The 14620-nt window shown below is 37.5% G+C and overlaps 2 protein-coding genes across 2 annotated transcripts; one reads left to right on the forward strand and one right to left on the reverse strand.

Moving 5' to 3' along the window:
- Positions 1 to 321: 321 nt before the first annotated feature.
- LOC132614032 (magnesium-chelatase subunit ChlH, chloroplastic) lies at positions 322 to 6602 on the forward strand. The gene is made up of 6 exons (XM_060328376.1): positions 322 to 1950; positions 2286 to 2368; positions 3200 to 3596; positions 3945 to 5350; positions 5455 to 5931; positions 6033 to 6602. Exons 1-6 carry the CDS (start codon positions 543 to 545, stop codon positions 6408 to 6410), a joined length of 4149 nt encoding a protein of 1382 aa, XP_060184359.1. The 5' UTR covers positions 322 to 542; the 3' UTR covers positions 6411 to 6602.
- A 659-nt stretch (positions 6603 to 7261) lies between these two features.
- LOC132612616 (probable glycosyltransferase STELLO1) lies at positions 7262 to 13858 on the reverse strand. Its single transcript, XM_060326712.1, has 3 exons — positions 12001 to 13858; positions 10422 to 10548; positions 7262 to 7948 (listed from the first exon to the last, which is right to left on the reverse strand). The coding sequence occupies exons 1-3, from the start codon at positions 13707 to 13709 to the stop codon at positions 7481 to 7483; spliced, it is 2304 nt and encodes a 767-aa protein (XP_060182695.1). The 5' UTR covers positions 13710 to 13858; the 3' UTR covers positions 7262 to 7480.
- Positions 13859 to 14620: the final 762 nt, after the last annotated feature.

Consider the following 14620-nt stretch of genomic DNA (forward strand, 5'->3'; position numbering starts at 1 on the left):
AAATCAGAATCTTTGCAACAAAAAACAGGCACTAAATGAACTCACAACAAAATTAAAAATAAAAAAATAAAAAATCTTGCCTATCCAAACTCCACACTCACTGCTCTCTTTACCCATACCTTTATATTATGAAATCTAAACTGACCAATAGGAACACAAGAATCATCATCATAGATGACCCCAAGCAAGATAGAAAATACAACAAAAAAAAGTACAAACAACTCATTTTCTTGCTAACACACAACCTTCTTGCCACGTGTCCCATTATTTCACCACTAAAAAGAATTCAGAAAACATCTATATTTTACACTCAAAACATTTCCAACTTCCATAACAGCCACTATCATCCTCCTTCACTTCCATAAGCTCAAGAAAAGCAAGAATTTTTCACTTAAAAATTCAATCTTTATAACTTCAACACCCAAGATTTTGTTTTTTCTCTTCTTCTTGGTTTTGTGTTTTTATATTGTTTTTGTGTATATTTTGTGTATAATCAAGAAACCAAAGAGTTAAAGTTTGAAACTTTTTGTAGTTTTTGAACTATGGCTTCTTTGGTTTCTTCACCATTTACATTACCAAACTCAAAAGTAGAACATCTTTCATCTATATCACAAAAACATTACTTTCTTCACTCATTTCTTCCCAAAAAAAACAACCCCACATTCTTAAAATCACCAAAAAAGTTCCAATGTAATGCTATTGGTAATGGTTTGTTTACACAAACAACTCAAGAAGTAAGGAGAATTAAACCTGAAAATCTTGAAAATCTTGCTACTGTTAAGATTGTTTATGTTGTGTTAGAAGCTCAGTATCAATCAGCTCTTACTGCTGCTGTTCAAACACTAAACAAAAATGGAAACTTTGCTTCTTTTGAGGTTGTGGGGTACTTAGTTGAGGAACTTAGAGATGTTGAAACTTATAAAACTTTTTGTAAAGATCTTGAGGATGCAAATGTATTTATTGGGTCATTGATCTTTGTGGAAGAATTAGCTTTGAAAGTTAAGTCTGCTGTTGAAAAAGAAAGGGATAGGCTTGATGCAGTTTTGGTGTTTCCATCTATGCCTGAAGTTATGAGGTTGAATAAGTTAGGATCTTTTAGTATGTCTCAATTGGGACAATCTAAAAGTCCATTTTTTCAACTTTTCAAGAAGAAGAAATCATCTAATGCTGGTTTTTCTGATCAAATGTTGAAGCTTGTTAGGACTTTACCTAAGGTTTTGAAGTACTTGCCAAGTGATAAAGCTCAAGATGCTAGGTTGTACATATTGAGTTTGCAGTTTTGGCTTGGAGGTTCACCTGATAACTTGGTGAATTTCTTGAAAATGATATCTGGTTCTTATGTTCCTGCTTTAAAAGGAGCGAAAATCGAGTATTCGGACCCTGTTTTGTACTTGGATAGTGGAATTTGGCATCCTTTAGCTCCTTGTATGTATGATGATGTGAAGGAGTATTTGAATTGGTATGCAACAAGGAGGGATGCTAATGAGAAACTTAAGAGTAATAATGCTCCTGTTATTGGGCTAGTTTTGCAAAGGAGTCATATTGTTACTGGTGATGAGAGTCACTATGTGGCTGTGATCATGGAATTGGAAGCAAGAGGGGCTAAAGTTATCCCAATTTTCGCCGGGGGGTTAGATTTTTCGGGTCCGGTTGAGAGATATTTCATTGATCCTATTACCAAAAAGCCTTTTGTGAATTCAGTAATATCACTTACTGGTTTTGCTCTTGTTGGAGGGCCAGCAAGGCAAGACCATCCAAGGGCTATTGAGGCTTTGATGAAGCTTGATGTGCCTTATATTGTGGCATTGCCTTTGGTTTTCCAAACAACAGAGGAATGGTTGAACAGCACTTTGGGGTTGCACCCAATTCAGGTGGCTCTACAAGTTGCTCTACCTGAGCTGGATGGAGGCATGGAGCCAATCGTATTCGCCGGCCGCGATCCAAGAACAGGCAAGTGGTTTTTTGCTTCATTGTTATTTCCCTTAGTCATTTTGATGTCAGTTTTTATTGTACAGTCAAACCCCTCTATAACAACTTCGTTTGTTCCAGTATATTTGGCTGCTATAGTGAAATGTTGTGATAGAGAACATATAATATAACATAATATGAAAGATCCGTTCCACATAAATTGTGGATGTTATAATGAAATGTTGTTATAGAGGACGACTATTATAGAAAGGTCTGACTGTACATGAAATGTAAATACTATGTTTAGTTTGATTAGATTTTGCTCAACATTTCTAAACTTTTACTGATTTTTGCCTTACATTACTTGAAATATGCAGGGAAATCACATGCTCTTCACAAAAGAGTGGAGCAACTCTGCACCAGGGCAATCAAATGGGGAGAATTAAAGAGAAAAACAAAGGTATGTGTGCTGAAATATTTGGTTCTTTTCATATTGGTTTAGATTAAAAGATATGATTTATTTAGTGGCTTTAAGGTAATGTTCTGGCTAATTAGAAATATTTCACAAAAGTACTTAGACCAATGATATTATCTAACTTATTTATTCCTATGACAATTGATTTGATCTGAGAAAGTGTAATTAACATGGTCAATTACCTGCAAATACTGATTAACATGGACCAAATTTCTTTGAGTAACTGGAATTAGTTTTTGACCATTAGTAAAACTCTCTTATCTGTTACTTGAAAATACTAAGTTGACAAGTTTAGGAGTTCCCTTCATCTATATTTAAACTTTGACCACTTTCATTAGGACTTCAACAAGTGCCATGAACTCTGAAATGAATGTTTAGTTGTATTTATCATGATCACAAGTTGCAAATTAGGATGAAATATTCGTACGAAACCAGAACTTTCCCATTTCCTGTTTAGGGTTCAGAGTTTTACAGTTTCTTGTGTTGCTCAAATTCTCCAAAAATGTTGTCGCACCCTTGTTGGGATCCTCCAAAAATGCACTATTTATGGAGGATACGACACGCACCTGGAAGCATTCTTGAATAGTCCGAGCAACCTAGACAATTTCTGCATACGATAGTCATAGACCAAAGGGACAACAATATTGAAACTTGGAAACCTGTGGTTCCATTTTCAGTAAAGCTCCCTAAATGTATATTATGATCAGCTTAGTAAGAATTGTTTAGTGGATTAATTAATCTAATTATGTTGCATTATAACAATTGTCAAATTGTTTTCTGCTACTGATGCTCAATGTGTAACTAAACATTGTGCAGGCTGAGAAGAAGTTGGCAATCACTGTTTTCAGCTTTCCTCCAGACAAAGGCAATGTCGGAACTGCTGCATACTTGAATGTCTTTGCCTCCATATACTCTGTGCTCAAAGATCTCAAGAAAGATGGCTACAACGTCGAGGGGCTGCCCGAGACTTCTGCAGAACTGATTGAAGAAGTAATTCATGATAAAGAAGCTCAGTTCAGCAGTCCAAATCTTAATGTAGCTTACAAGATGAACGTCCGAGAATACATGAAGCTAACTCCCTATGCAACTGCTCTTGAAGAAAACTGGGGAAAAGCACCTGGTAATCTGAACTCTGATGGAGAAAACCTCTTGGTATATGGAAAACAGTACGGAAATGTCTTTATCGGTGTCCAGCCCACATTTGGATACGAAGGTTAGAATCTATTTCAATTCTCTTAGGTCCTGTTTGGCCATGATTTCAAATCATGATTAAAATCAGGCTGATTTGAAGTTGAAATTTGTTTGGACATGCAATTTGGATCTCAAAAGTTAAACGTTTTCTCATAAACATGAAAACGGCACAATTTGTGAAAACTATCAAAACTTTCCCGATTCAACTTGAAGTTGAAGTTTGTTCAAATGTTATAAACAAACATTTCAAATCAAAACGTCTAATTTGAGCTCCAAATTGCATGTCCAAACGCCTATTTAGTGTTTGCAGCTTTAAAGACTTCAAGCCTTTTTCAAATGGATGTTTAAAGCTCTATTCTAAATGGTGTAGGTGACCCAATGAGACTTCTCTTCTCCAAATCAGCTAGCCCGCACCACGGTTTTGCTGCATACTATTCTTTTGTGGAGAAAATTTTCAAAGCTGATGCAGTTCTCCACTTTGGTACTCATGGTTCTCTTGAGTTCATGCCCGGGAAACAAGTGGGAATGAGCGACGCTTGTTTCCCTGATAGTCTCATTGGAAACATTCCAAATGTCTATTACTATGCAGCAAACAATCCATCCGAAGCAACCATTGCCAAACGAAGGAGTTATGCTAATACCATTAGCTACTTGACTCCCCCGGCTGAGAATGCTGGACTTTACAAGGGACTCAAGCAGCTCAGCGAGCTCATTGCCTCGTACCAATCTCTGAAAGACTCAGGCCGTGGCCAACAGATTGTGAACTCTATCATCAGTACAGCTAGACAGTGCAATCTTGACAAGGACGTTGATCTTCCAGAAGAAGGACAAGAAATCGATGCCAAAGAGCGTGATAATGTAGTAGGCAAAGTATACTCAAAGATTATGGAGATTGAGTCTCGTCTTTTGCCATGTGGACTTCACATCATCGGTGAACCTCCAACCGCCATGGAGGCAGTTGCTACTCTTGTCAACATTGCTGCATTGGACCGTCCTGAAGATGATATTTCTGCCCTTCCATCTATATTGGCTGCCACAGTCGGAAGAAACATCGAGGATATCTACAGAGGAAATGACAAGGGAATCTTAAAAGATGTGGAGCTCCTTCGTCAAATTACTGAGGCATCACGTGGAGCAATATCAGCATTTGTTGACCGTTCAACTAATAACAAGGGTCAAGTCGTGGACACTTCTGATAAGCTGACCTCGCTTCTTGGTTTTGGTCTTAATGAACCATGGATCCAATATTTGTCAAACACTCAATTCTACAGAGCTGACAGGGAAAAACTCAGAGTTCTATTCGGGTTCTTGGGAGAGTGTTTGAAGCTAATTGTGGCTAATAACGAGGTGGGAAGCTTGAAACAGGCTCTAGAAGGGAAATATGTTGAACCAGGTCCTGGAGGGGATCCAATCAGAAACCCAAAAGTTTTGCCCACTGGGAAAAACATCCATGCTTTGGACCCACAAGCTATTCCTACAGTAGCAGCACTTCAGAGTGCTAAAATAGTGGTTGAAAGATTGTTGGAGAGGCAAAAGGCTGACAACGGCGGCAAGTACCCAGAGACTGTTGCTCTGGTGCTTTGGGGAACCGATAACATCAAGACTTATGGAGAGTCATTGGCACAGGTTATGTGGATGATTGGTGTAAGGCCAGTTGCAGACGGACTTGGACGGGTTAACAAGGTGGAACCAGTTAGTCTTGAAGAGCTTGGAAGGCCTAGAGTTGATGTTGTTGTCAACTGCTCTGGGGTATTCAGAGATCTCTTCATCAATCAGGTACTGGTCTATCTTCCGTTTCTAATGATTCTACACTGGGTTGTTGCATTAGTGCAATGTCAAGCTGTTGTATTTACTTATTTTTTGTTTTGTTTTGTACACAGATGAATCTCCTTGACCGGGCAGTCAAGATGGTTGCTGAGCTTGACGAGCCAGAAGACCAGAACTTTGTCAGGAAACATGCACTAGAACAGGCAAAAACACTCGGAGTTGATGTTCGTGAAGCAGCTACTAGGGTCTTCTCAAATGCTTCAGGATCTTACTCCTCCAACATCAACCTTGCTGTTGAGAACTCATCATGGAACGACGAGAAGCAACTTCAAGACATGTACTTGAGCCGAAAGTCATTTGCATTCGACTCTGATGCTCCTGGTGCTGGCATGATGGAGAAGAGACAAGTTTTCGAGATGGCTCTTAGCACGGCTGATGCCACGTTCCAGAACCTCGACTCATCCGAAATTTCGCTCACAGATGTTAGTCACTACTTCGATTCAGATCCAACCAACCTTGTGCAAAACCTCAGGAAGGACGGAAAGAAGCCTAGTGCATACATTGCTGACACCACTACTGCTAATGCGCAGGTGAGTGTTATCACTTGATAGATAACTTGAAAGATGTAACTCATTAAGTTGACAGAAGTCGTTTTACTTTATGTCTAATGCCTCTCTCTGTGATGATTCAGGTACGTACGTTGTCTGAGACTGTGAGACTTGATGCAAGGACAAAGTTGTTGAACCCCAAGTGGTATGAAGGCATGCTATCCACTGGCTACGAGGGAGTTCGTGAGATTGAGAAACGATTAACTAACACAGTGGGGTGGAGTGCAACTTCAGGCCAAGTTGACAATTGGGTGTATGAAGAAGCAAACACAACCTTCATCAAAGATGAGGAGATGTTGAACAGGCTCATGAACACAAACCCGAATTCTTTCAGGAAGTTGCTTCAGACATTCTTGGAGGCTAATGGACGTGGATACTGGGAGACTTCTGAAGAGAACATTGAGAAACTCAAGCAATTGTACTCAGAAGTTGAAGACAAGATTGAAGGAATAGACCGATAAATGTATAGCAAAATAAATTATCTCTGATTACTGCCTGATTCTGTTTCAGGATAATCTGCTTCCTAACAATTTCTGATGTGAATTCCTTTGATAGTCCCCAGTGTAATTTTTGTTCATTTTTTGGGGATGTCTTTCTACTTGTATGAGAAAATACTGCTTCCATATATTCAAATTTGAACTTGAAAGTTGCAATTGCCTTCATTCTTATTCTTCAAGTTTTTCTTAGAACTCAATATATTTTCTCTGCAGCAGGAATCCATCCATTGCTTTACAGAATGGATTCTCTTTTGAAGTATTAAATTATTTTTTGGCCAAAGCAAACGACCATGTTATACCAAAAAATAAGAAACTTACAAAAAGATATGGTTTTTTACAAAGGAGACTCGCTCGTCTACACGGATATATTTCAATAATGCTCTGAGGATGGTCTAATCATGCGTGCGTAGAAGACTGATTAAGTAAATAAAAGTGTGTTCTCGTTATCAGTTTAAACTTTTAAATGAGATGGTCACTCGCTTCACAACAGCGTGATCAGCGTGATAACCACAGCTTTAGGACATGTAGTCAATTGTTGGACGCATCAAGATGAAAAGCAATCTTGATTTCTCATCTGTATACATGTAAAAGACTAAAGATGTACAAAGCATGCTTATAGAAACTTATCTAGTAATAATATAACTATAAACTTCCCATTTTACTCTTAATGAAATGATATATAATCACACAAATACTTATGGCTTATTTTAAACCACAAAGTTTCAAAAGTTTTCCTTTTATTCTTAAACTTTGTGGCCAGTAACTTCACATAAATTGGGATGAAGGGAGTATCATATTCAGAAGCAAAATGAAAATCAGAGGAAAGCTAGCACTGTTTTCTCCTTCAATTTCTCTTGGCACAAAACTTTTTTGAGAGTTAAAAACAGTAGTACAACATAAATCTACAAAAGCACAAAACCTTTCTTTCACCCCATCCCTCCTACTAATGAATGGTACAAAAGAATAGCAGAATTCAGCTGCACATAAAACTTTACATGTTTTACATTTTCCCTGTGAGTGAACCTATCATTACACTATACCAACTCCATTAACAGGGGGTCGCCCGCTGCCATAACTCTGATCAGTTTTATGAACTCTTGCTCGCTCGACACTTTCCACGGGTGAATTGCAGGTGCCTCGGCTGAATAAATTGTCGTTAGATTACCGGAAGGCTTCTTCTTGTAAATCATTGAATTCAACACTGAATCGAAATTCTGTGGAGAATCCATAGCCGTAAAAAACATCGGCACTGCAACCTTATGATGCATGTCTAGATTCCCAACTAGATTCACGAGGTCAACAAAGTCGGATACAAAACGCCGAGGGACGTAGAATATCTCCGAACTGCATATCGTTAAGGTGTCGTCGCTTTTCATTGACTCTTTGTAGTTGACTTGCAAATGTACCGGCATTGTTGCTACCACTTTCTTAACAACGTCTGCTTGCTTCACGAACCAGTCTGATTTGCCAGCTACTGGAACCTCGTGCCATGACTTGGATACCTATATGCATAAGAAATAATCAGACGACTATTACTTGTGTATTTGGGTAGGCAAGGTTTGAACACTAATCACTTGCGACTATAAATTAAGAAGTAAGGGGTCATTTGGTTGCTGGATAGGAAGTGAGTTATTCATGTATTAAAACCAACATAACTAGCAGCAGGTGTGGTAGCGTTTCAGTTGTTATGTATTAAATTCAGCACACCAAGTACGGCGTTTAGTTACTAGTTTACAATCCCACATAACTAATACATGAATAACTAAAATTCTAAAACCCTGCATAACTAATCCCTGCATTACTAATACCTATACCTGCATAACTCTAACCAACAACCAAACGACGAACTCAAAAAGTTTCCCTCTTCCCCCTCTCTACTGGAAGCAGTTGGATGATCAAGCAAATGAGCTTTAGCCACAAGTAAAAACCTCAAGCTACAGATCCATAAAGTATGTATCACAATGGCCAATGTCCAAAGACATCATAGGATGAAATTTCTTCCCTCACGATGATTGACTTAGATGTCTTATGTCTAGATAAATATCTCCTCTCCGAGATGAACAACGAAATAAAGAGCATTACATAGATTGTTCTACATACAGATATGTGTATTTCCTTCTTAATTCCCTTTGAGTAACAAGTAGTACAAGTAACAGAAGAAACCAGAGAACAGTAAATTCCTTCAATTAAACCATAAAAAGTAGGAATTGCTCCCTCCTTTTCATTTGTTTGTCTTAGTTTGACTTGAAACAGAGTTTAAAAAAATAAAGAAGACTTTTGATCTTGTGGTCTTAAACTAAAGATGTGTGTAGTGTACCAAAAAGCCCTTTGAATCTTAAATATGCCATGTAAGATGTTTGGTGTAAAAAGTTACTAAATATAGAAAGTGACATTCCTTTTTACACAGACTTAAAAAAAGGGCAGCCCGGTCTACTATGCTGCCGCTATGCACGGACGGATGATGTGCCATGAAATTATGGCACATCTAATGCTTTTTAACTAAGTTTTACTTGTTTTCGAGTAAGTTTGTGTTAGTTTGATGTGTTTTGTGTGTTGTGCAGGTATTTCGAAGTTGGAATGCTCGGCAAGTGAAAACAAGAAATCTAGGTGTTCTGTACTAGCGTGCACTAAGTACGGACCGTCGACATGACGACAGTCCGTCGTTTTGGTGTTATAAATGCATGGAGAGTTCCTGCAGCTAAGGAAGATCGACGATATGCAGAGCTGGAAGATTGACGGCCGTCAACATGTTCGACAGTCCGTCGAGTTGCCTCGTCAACATACATCAAATTCTGTCATCAGATCGTCGTCATGCACCGTTAACATGTCGATGACTGTCAAAGCACAAAGACGACCCGTCGAGTTGCAAGCCGACCTAGAACTGGATTGGGATTACTTATTCCGAGTTTAACTTGTATAAATACCTGTTTAGGTTTTATTTTTCAAACATCTGGAGTTTTAGACTTGTAGTAATTACTTTTGGGTTCTTATTACTTTTGAAGATTTTCCAGACAATTACATTCGTTTACTTTCAATTTTATTCGTAAGTCTCAATACAAATTCAATTATGCAATCTTCAATCTTTTATTGTTTTCTTGTTGCCCTGAGTAGCTAAACACCTTTACTAAGGTTGTGAACCCAAGGATGAGTGTTGTGTGATTGGGGATTGTGAATGATATACGCATAATGAATTGTTAGGGTTTATTTATTCTTCGTTTTCATCATATAGTTAGTGGTTGCAAACATTAGCTAACGCCATAAACTTTGATTTATTTGGGAAAATAACTAGGGCTTGGTAAGAACAAATAACAAGAACTCAAGGCTTTAAACCTTGTTTAATAAATTCACTTAGGAATAAGAGGAATTTACTTGGCATAATTAACCGTTCTTCATGCATACTTTCTTATCTTTGAGAAAAGCATAGAAAGAAATAATCTTCTCTTATTGAGAAATAGTCTAGATTCACATAGAGGTTAAGTGCATTCATACAACGATCTATTAGAAGTATATCAAGATCGATACCCATGATCATACACTTTATCCGACGGGGACACAACCTTGGTTCTTTTTTACCCATAACTTTACAACTTTAAATTACTAGTCAATCTAAATTAGTCCACAAACCAAAACAACTATAAAACCCCTTTTTCTGGAATACACCAGGACCGCAAGATTAGTATAATACTTATTTAGTAAACTTTTCACACCATATTCTCTGTGGGATTCGACCCCAACCTTGTTGGGTTACTATATTTGACATCGTCCGCTTTACGCTATTAAAAGGTGCAATTTGAGCGTATCAACGGGGAAGGGCCGGACCACAAGGGCCTATTGTGCACAGCCTTAGTCTTTTATAAACAGACTAAAAAGGAAAATAAGACAAACAAATTGAAACAAAAGGAGTAACAAATAGTAGAAACCTCCCACTAACAAGAAATTGATACGCAAAAAAAGGGACTTCATATATGCACTTACCTTGTTTGCTATCCAGAGTTTAGACTTGTCTGCTTGAAGTAAGTTCCAGTAATTAAGGATAGTATCGTCTTGAAGAAATAGAAAGCCTTCTGCACTAGTGTATCTATCAAATATTTTTGGCGCATACCTGAAAAAGAATTTTCCAACATTGTATTTAATTAAGAACATCGGAATGTAGCAAGGCCGAAAAATTAGACTAACATGATTGAAACAGTTTTCAAATAAAGAATAACTAGAAAGTCATGATATTTCAAAATAAATTAAATCGTTATCCAGTTAAAATTGGCTCCACGAGGTATTTCTTATTGACCGCTGGTCTTTCAAATGGAGGACCTTTCATGGAAAACACTCACACAGGCATATAATCTCTTTTTTCGATTTTCTTGAAGTAATTAATTTTATTGTACTGACGCAATTCTTTTCATGGTTGTTGAATGTAAAAGAATAAGTAAATAAACTCTCTAGTAGCTTAAGCTTTTAGATGAGATGGTCACGCACTTTAATCTGATAAGCGAGCAGGCAGCGGTCCTCAATTCGAGTCTCACTGCCACCCATTAAAAAGGACAACCTGGTGCACTAAGCACCCCTACACTACCACCCATTATCAAAAAGAATATGCACGTGCTTGACCCATCAAAAATAATCAAGCCCGCATGTGAAGGACATCTTGAAGATATAATTAAGTAAATAGAAGTGTGCTCTTTCTAGCAGCTTAAACTTTTAGACGAAATGGTCACACACTCCATTAATGTTATTTTTGCATATGGTACCATTCATGGTAGGCGTATCTTCCATTACTGCTCGCACTGATTTACTGGTTGGTATAACAAGAGTCGCAGATTGCAACAAGCGCTATACCAAAGTTCTATCCGAAAATGAACTAGAATATGAAGCAAAGCGATTAGATGTTTAAGAAAAAGTCTCCACCCTTTCATTTTATGAGCTTATCAACAATCAAAGAGTGGAGTTATAAGTTAAAAGTAAATTCTCCGGCAAGCATCATTAAAGCAGCAGGTCCTGTTTAGCATAAGTATCACCAGATTTACGGCCAGGCCTAAAAATCTAGATCACTTATGTACGAACTACGAACATTATTTCGAAACTTCGCCTGAGACACCTCTTTTTCCCTATTCTCCTCAACTACTCCTCTTCGTCCCGAACTATTTCATAATGACTCACGTGACCCAGAAAAAAGGAAAAAAAAAAAAAAAAAGACAACCTCCTAAACCAACACATAGTGCCACAGTCTCGGAACACAAATATTTCTGCTCACAAGTACGTAGAATGGGGACACACTAATATGTTAGATGTTACTACATATTCCATGTATGGCGTACTAAGTTTTACTGACCCATTTCACTTTTATAAGAGTCATGTACTTTTATATTAAGGAAAAGTAATTGATGGCTTTCAAGCAATTAAAATTTAATAGTTTCAGGTCACTCTTCAACATCATTTGCAGCAAATCTTCAAGTAAAACTCAGCACTTCACATTTACACTTTGCCACCCAAGATAACAGAAACTGTAAACTTATTATCAACAACTAAAAAGTGAAGAAAAATGATGTTGATGACTAACCTGTATATATAATCCACATTTCCTTTTTCAACGGCAAGATCTACGTCCTTCTTGTCTGACAATATGATAACTGTCTTAAATATCCTGCCATAAAGCAATCTCCACTCCAAGGCAGTACGTTCAACAGGCCCGCTACAAAAGATTATGAGCACAACGTTGCCAAAATTCTTCCTCCACTTAATCAAATTGGCGATTTCATAATTCACAGTACCAATCTCTTCTACCCCAAGATGAACAGATGGCAACTTCTGAGGTACAAATTCCTTCCTGTCGCCATGGCCTATACTTGCCCTTGGCCGATCCAAGTCTAAAGACATTACTCGAGGCTGCATGTACCCAACAGCAAGCAAATCTTGAAGCCATGCAGCAGTAAACTTGACATCTTGCTCTGTCCAAAAGCCTTCTTCAGCCATCGCATAGCTTAACTCCAAAATCTTTTCAAACAACCTGTGTTTACCCGATCTCCACGCTACCAAAAACTTGGTTAAACGGCCGACATTCACATGTAGATCTTTCTCTTCTGAAAAAGGGTATCCCTCTATTCTATCATATCGATGAATAGTAGGAGGATACACCACAACATATCCACCAATCTCCCATAATATCCTCTGTGCCCAATATCCTCTTAAAACATCAGAAGCCATTGTACTAACAGAAACCGGAAGCATCAAACCCCAAAATGCAGACGTATGAAAAAGCGTATTAAAAGAATTAACCGGCACCATCATACCCTGGGGCAATGCCACCTTAGGGGCACGCTCATCAAATCTAATATCAAATGCTTCAAGCCCCGACTTCCTAGTAAAATAAAACACTGAATCCACATCCGGTAAACCATTCGAGATCCCTTGCTGAATAAACTGTCTTCCACCAAAAGTCTCAGTGTAAAACTCCTCATGTCCAATCTCACCTACATTTTCCAATGGCAAACCTCTAGGCCAAACAGACCGTTGCCCGAAATGCACATACGGGTTAACCACAGTCCTATTAGGATTATCATGACTATACTGTAAAATCACTTCTTGCCTAGCACTCTCACCAATCAATTCAACATCAAAATGCTTACCAATATCGCCATCAATCACATCGCCACGATCATCGACATCTAATATCTTTTTAGCACCATGTTGTATAGCAAACAAATAACCAACAGTTTTTCTAACATAAGAATCATAAGGCAAGTAATCAACAACTCTAAATCCTAACTTAGCTTGCATTTCCAAAGACAAGTAAATTGTACCTTTCAAGTTCCAATCTTTAGGTGTTTTTGAATTCCCAATTGCAAGAACTTGCCACCCTTTAGTCCTCACAAGCTTTTTAAGTGAATCTGATGGATAATCTGATACAGAAACAACAACCCATTTCTCAGATCGAAAATTTGCATAAGGTGTATACTTATCTTGTATACTTGGTATATTATTCCATTTAATCTTTGGAAACTCAGGTTTAATTGAGTGAGTTTGAGTTGTTTGTAAACAAAGAAGAGTAGTGGTATCATTAGTAACACTTTTAAGGTAGAAAAAAATGGCTATGGTTGAAATTAAGAGGGAAAAAGTGATAATTTTGTAAAGATTATCAGAAAACCATGTGGAAAAATCAAGATTCTTGGTTCTTGATGATATTGATAATGGAATTTGTGATCTTTCCTTAATGGGTTTTGATCCTTTTGATGATTTAGGACTACCATCATCACGATCTTGGATTAACATTGAAACCCCACAACCTTAATTTTCACAAAGAAAGATAAAAATGTGTTCTTTATTTTGAGTTCTTGAAGTCTAGTAAGTAATATTGACTTGGGAGAAAAAATTGAATCTTTAAGTCTGTGTTTTTTGTGTTTGCCGACAGGGTATGAAGGGGGCGTGGGGTGGGGTGGTGTGGGGTTGGGTTGTTTGGGGGGGTGGGGTTGCTTTATCTTGAAGGCTAACATCAGTTGGGGCAGTTTGGTGAGATGTTCACTTGTTAGACTCTACCATTTTTGTTTTCTTTATTTTATTTTTTTTGTTTTTTTTTTGAGTTTTTGTTTGTTAGTTTATTTATGTTGATGATCTGGAGATTGGGTGGCCAATAACCCAAGAATAGGACAAATCAACTAACTCAAGATTTTTGAAAAGAAAGAAGAAAACAACTCAATTGGATGAAGTCATAAAAGTTTGAGAAAAAGAAAGGCAAACGAGAACAAAACTTTAGGTGTAAGTTATTTGTTGAAGTTATGAACCATGAAAAATAAGGTTAAAAATTGGTTGGGAAGTAAAGAATTATCTATATTCTCATGTTATTGAGTGGTTCAACAAGGTAAAATAATAAATTTGGAACTCAAAAAGAAGTTGTCTGGAGAATTTCACTCACAAGTTCACGAGAAATTTTATACCTGATGACCTAAGTTGAAAGAACAAACTGAACTACTGGCGAAAAAAATTATGATCAAACTTTAGATCAATTGTTCTAGAGTTGGTCTCATTCTTTCGGTTATGTAGCAGGACTTTTAATAATATATGGACAAAATATAAACAACAACCTCAAAAGGAGCCATCTGTGCACTTCAACCCCCAAAATCAAATAAGAATTGCACTAGATATCCGCTTTGAGAACCCCGATTTAAAATATATCAAGTTATCAA

Source organism: Lycium barbarum, chromosome 10, assembly GCF_019175385.1.
Source record: "Lycium barbarum isolate Lr01 chromosome 10, ASM1917538v2, whole genome shotgun sequence".
Classification (NCBI taxonomy): Eukaryota; Viridiplantae; Streptophyta; class Magnoliopsida; order Solanales; family Solanaceae; genus Lycium; species Lycium barbarum.

What these genes read in the sequence shown, in the direction of transcription:
- LOC132612616 (XM_060326712.1), bottom strand. Translation starts at nt 13,709, where the DNA reads ATGTTAATCCAAGATCGTGATGATGGTAGTCCTAAATCATCAAAAGGA. An exon ending in AATGTGGATTATATATACAG is followed by an intron (nt 10,549 to 12,000) that starts GTTAGTCATCAA and finishes ATTCTTTTTCAG; the next exon opens with GTATGCGCCAAAAATATTTG. An exon ending in AACTCTGGATAGCAAACAAG is followed by an intron (nt 7,949 to 10,421) that starts GTAAGTGCATAT and finishes TTATGCATATAG; the next exon opens with GTATCCAAGTCATGGCACGA.
- LOC132614032 (XM_060328376.1), top strand. Translation starts at nt 543, where the DNA reads ATGGCTTCTTTGGTTTCTTCACCATTTACATTACCAAACTCAAAAGTA. An exon ending in CGGCCGCGATCCAAGAACAG is followed by an intron (nt 1,951 to 2,285) that starts GCAAGTGGTTTT and finishes TGAAATATGCAG; the next exon opens with GGAAATCACATGCTCTTCAC. An exon ending in AATTAAAGAGAAAAACAAAG is followed by an intron (nt 2,369 to 3,199) that starts GTATGTGTGCTG and finishes AACATTGTGCAG; the next exon opens with GCTGAGAAGAAGTTGGCAAT.